This window comes from Puntigrus tetrazona, unplaced genomic scaffold (assembly GCF_018831695.1).
Source record: "Puntigrus tetrazona isolate hp1 unplaced genomic scaffold, ASM1883169v1 S000000397, whole genome shotgun sequence".
NCBI classification, from domain to species: domain Eukaryota; kingdom Metazoa; phylum Chordata; class Actinopteri; order Cypriniformes; family Cyprinidae; genus Puntigrus; species Puntigrus tetrazona.
Window position 1 is genome coordinate 920,001 of NW_025048050.1, and position 4,866 is coordinate 924,866.

General features: G+C 36.7%; 1 protein-coding gene across 2 annotated transcripts in view; it reads left to right on the plus strand.

Annotated features, from left to right (window-relative positions):
- Positions 1–4,662, plus strand: part of mfsd14ba (major facilitator superfamily domain containing 14Ba) — a 13,267-nt gene extending 8,605 nt beyond the window's left edge. Inside the window, exons 9-12 of one of the 2 annotated variants that reach the window (XM_043231674.1) lie at positions 336–448; positions 580–677; positions 794–948; positions 2,431–4,662. In XM_043231674.1, the coding sequence (XP_043087609.1) occupies positions 336–448; positions 580–677; positions 794–948; positions 2,431–2,643 (579 nt within the window). In that variant the 3' untranslated portion in view covers positions 2,644–4,662. Of the gene's footprint in view, positions 1–335; positions 449–579; positions 678–793; positions 949–2,427 lie in introns of both variants that reach the window. The other variant, XM_043231673.1, reaches the window with a different exon arrangement.
- The last annotated feature ends 204 nt before the right edge of the window (positions 4,663–4,866 follow it).

Here is a 4,866-nt window from a genome sequence, read left to right on the forward strand (position 1 = left end):
GCACAGCGAGTTTGAAAAGTTTGATTAATTTGACAAAAAAATGTATGAAAACTATGACGATGGCTTGTATTCTACCTTCTGATGACACTTTTTCAGCGCAAACGTCTGTAGATTCTCAAATCAAAACAGATGCAGGTCAATTCAGATATCTTGATTTCAAAGTGAGGGGATTTTAGAAGTAATTCATTCATTAATTTAAAGGCAAAGCAAGTTCTCATTCCCCATTGATATCACTTTTTAGTTTTTCAGAACACAAAAGTAACTGTACCCTGGTTTAAGGATTATTTTTGCAATCTGAAATGACTGCTGAGCTAATGTTTGCATGTCCCCTGCAGACGCTGTTTCTGACTTTATTAATGAGGACCATTGGGAACAAGAACACGGTTCTTCTGGGTCTGGGTTTCCAGATCCTCCAGCTGGCCTGGTACGGTTTGGGGTCCGAGCCGTGGTGAGTAAAGCTCTAGATCAACAGAAATGCTTGCATAACAAGAACGATCTTGTTTTCAGAAGAGCGAGTGCCTTCTATTTGATGTTCATCATGTGACTGGGGTTCGTGCTGATGTTATATTTGTGGTTTAGGATGATGTGGGCGGCTGGTGCGGTGGCGGCCATGTCCAGCATAACGTTCCCTGCAGTGAGCGCTCTAGTGTCCCGCAGCGCAGATCCAGATAAACAGGGTAAACTCTTATTCATAAGTAATGAACATGCACATTTTTGTTTCGTGTTGGCCTCGAAGTGAAAATCGGAGACATTTAACATCGTTTTTCCATTGGTGTGTGGTGTATCACCTCAGGTCTGGTTCAGGGCATGATAACAGGGATCCGGGGGCTCTGTAACGGTCTGGGCCCAGCGCTGTACGGCTTCGTTTTCTTCCTCTTTAATGTGGAGTTGAGCGGGATCACCTCCATCCAGCCCGATTACTCCATCCCACTACAGACCTCACAAGAGGTACACCAACAGCCTGAAACTGGTGTAGTGAATCAGTTCAGAACATTGATTCAGTGATTCATTTGCATCAGGACTAAAAGGCATACCATGCATGGAATTTTTTTTATGCTTAAAATGTTTGTTTAAATGTAAATGTCATTAACATAAAATTTTACATATAAAAAGATGTGTATATATATCTATAGATATAGATATCTATATATATATATATATATCTATAGATATAGATATCTATATATATATATCTATATATATATATATATATCTATAGATATATATATATATATCTATCTATATATATATATATATAGATATCTATCTATATATATATATAGATATCTATAGATATATATATATATATATAGATATCTATATCTATATATATAGATATCTATCTATATATATAGATATCTATATATAGATATATATATATATATATATATATATATATATATATATATATATATCTATATATATATATATATCTATATATATATATATAGATATATATATATATATATATATATATCTATATATATATATATATATAGATATCTATATATATATATATATATAGATATAGATATATATATATATATATATATAGATATATATATATATATAGATTATATAGATATAGATATATATATATCTATAGATTATATAGATATATATATAGATAGATATATATATATATATCTATAGATTATATAGATATATATATATATATATCTATAGATTATATAGATATATAGATATAGATATATATAGATATAGATATATAGATAGATAGATAGATATAGAGATTATATATATATATATATATATATATTAGAGAGATATATATAGATATATTAGTAAAAATATATAATATTTGATATAGTAATTGTACACTAATATATAAAAAAAGAATATATAATTTTTTTTTTTGCAATATATTATCTATTTCACACAAAACATTTTATTACATTATTGCTCAAAAGTGCTCCCTGTGTGGCATTTTCAAGGTTTAAAATGTTTATTTTTAATGTGTATAATAATTCTAAAAATATTATTTTGTATTAGCGTATACGTACAATTTTACTACAATTATAAGTAATGTAAAATGCAGAATGAAACGTTTACAGACATTATAAGTCTTCTACTTCCCTTCAGTCCACAGCTAATTCGTTCAATTTGATGTTATTTAGAACAGGAACGAAAAATTTATTATAGATGCATATAGAGCAAAGAAATCAAGTAAATGAAGTCCTTAGCAATACATATTCCTAATCCAAAATTAAGCTTTTAAAATATTTACAAAATCTCTTAATCTGAATCATAACATCCTAATGATTTATAATGAAGTAAATTTTGACCCATGCAATGTATTGTTTTTGTGCTCCAGGGTCACATATAAATCTATATCTATGTTGCACAGCTAAGTAAATACTCACTCTTAAAATCCTGGATGACTTTCTTGATCCCCGTTTTGCGCAGAAGACCACAATCCCGGGTCCTCCGTTCCTCCTGGGTGCCTGTACGGTGGTGGTGGCGTTTCTGGTCGCCTTCTTCATCCCGGACCACCCGACCCCCCCAGCGACGCCCTGCCCAACCCGCAAGAGCAGCGCGAGTCTGGCCGGCGCTCACACCAACACACCGCTTCCGGGGAGCGACGAGGACTTCGAGCCGCTGCTGGAGGACAGCAACGTCTGAGACCCAAAATAAAATCCCACGTCAAGGGCGTCAACACACACCGCAAACCCTCCTCCTGTCAGCGACCACCATTCGAGAGCGTGCAGTGTTTATTCTTTGCGTCGTTTACGACAAAACGGTTATTGGTTTTGAACTCAGAGGCTTTTTTATTAAGCGTTTTTACGGTGTTTAAACATGAAATCAACACACTAAGGGCTCAATCAGCGAGATCGGATGCGTTCGGTTCGATTGAGTTTTATGTATATAGATATTTGGGGGCGAAGTGCAGTAAAGTTTATTGTGTGCGGAGTTCGTGGTGGCTTGAAGCTTATCGCCGCTGTCGTGAGATCGAAGAAGCAGCGGGGGAATTTCATGAAAATGCGGTTTAGCGAGCCGAAGAACAAAATAAAGCCTGTTTTTGGACATTCCTTTCAAGCACATTTTCTCCCTCCTAAAAACGGGCTTTATTTGCACGAAGCGAACCATTTTAAACGGGTTTCGTACAATTCTCCCAAACGCTGATTTTTTTATACCGCATCGACGGAGCGACGGTTCTTTACGCAAGCCTTAAAGCCGCACCTCCTGCGGCGTATCAAGGTTTTAATAGATTAGAGATGCATCCGGTTGCATGAACAGTATTTGTGGCGATGTTAACCAAACCCGAAACACTAGAGCACCAGCGTTTGGTGTAGTTACTGATGCTAACGTAGTTCTTCGAGGCCAGTTAGTTGTTTCGGACTCGATTGTGAAATTCTTGAAGTGTGTGTGCGCGCACGTGTGTGTGTGTGTGTGTGTGTGTAAAAGTTCTATGCAGTAGCGATCAAAAATGGCATTAAATTTAGAAGTAATCCGAATCGCGAATGCCATTTCATGTTGAGAAACATGGGTGTTTAAAATGACAGTATTGCTTAAAATATTACATTTGTACAAGTGAAATTTTACCTTCATTTTTACTTTGGAGAAAAGAATTGGCAAAGCGCATTTGTTAAGATATTTTACGCGACAATATTTCTATATTTCCTTAAGGACAATTCGTATTTATTAAAAATCAGCCAACATCTACGTACCAGCTACCTCGTTTTTGGAGGTTTCGGCGATTTTTGTGAAATGAGGTTAGATTCGACCTGACTATATTTTTTATCAGCATTTCTTGTTGTTGTTTTTATAGCCACAACGTCACTATTTTGTTCGCACATTTTCTCATACAGTGAGCGTTTTCCAAGCCAATGATTTTTGCATGAACACCCGTATGAACGATTCTTTGTTTCCGAGGCCTCTGTCTTTTTTCGTGAACGCTGTGGAGCATCTCGTTAGAGTCTGAGGTCATCGTTAGACTGACCCGCGCTCATTTCCTGTTCCACGCGCGCATCATTTCCTCCGCTCGCTGTATTCCATACGAATACGGCGGTTATTCCATTCAGAAGAGTTCGCGAACAGAATCTGAATATTTGCTTTCCGCCATTTATTCTCCACCCTTGACCCTTTTTCCGCGTGTTTGCATTATTTCAGCCGTGTTTATAATGCGGCGATGTGAAACTTTTAACGCTTGAAACTGCGCTGGTGTGTATTTATGGCGCGACCGCGGTGGAACCCGAGTAACGGCTCGGCCGCAGCTCCCGCGCTTTTGGGTTTTGTATTCGTGCACAGCTTCTAACGGCAGTTTTAACATGTAATATAGCAACGATCATATTCATTATTTTAGGATTGTAAAGTATTGTATATGTATTTAATAGTATTACAGAAAAACGTTTACTTGTTGCCAGACCCGCAATATTTTTGGAACGGCTAACGCTGCTCCAAATAAGGTCAAACTATCGTTAGGAGAATAACGTTCGCTTTTCCTTTCTAAACTTGTCAAGTATTTGTGTGTCTTTCAATGGGATACACAAGGTGCCTCAAGTGTAAAACATGTTCATTTGTAGTAGATCCGAGTCTGTAAATACCGGGTACATTGAGCAGCTGAACTGTACAGGGATCCTTATGTAGCTTATTTATTGTCATGTATTGTGGGAATCTATTAAATAGGTGAAAATGAATAGAGAAATGCGTGCTGTGTTTCTTCTCTTGGGCGTTAGGTGGCGCTATTGCGTTATTTAATCTCTGGGATCTCAGAGAACGGCAACATAAACGACTTGGCGCACCTCGTTTTTGACGTGTACCACGATGTATGAACGTGGTCATCTGTGGCACCGTGAAATGTCTCAAAGCACCGAGGTATAATGCGGCCATTCTCTCGTAATCGCG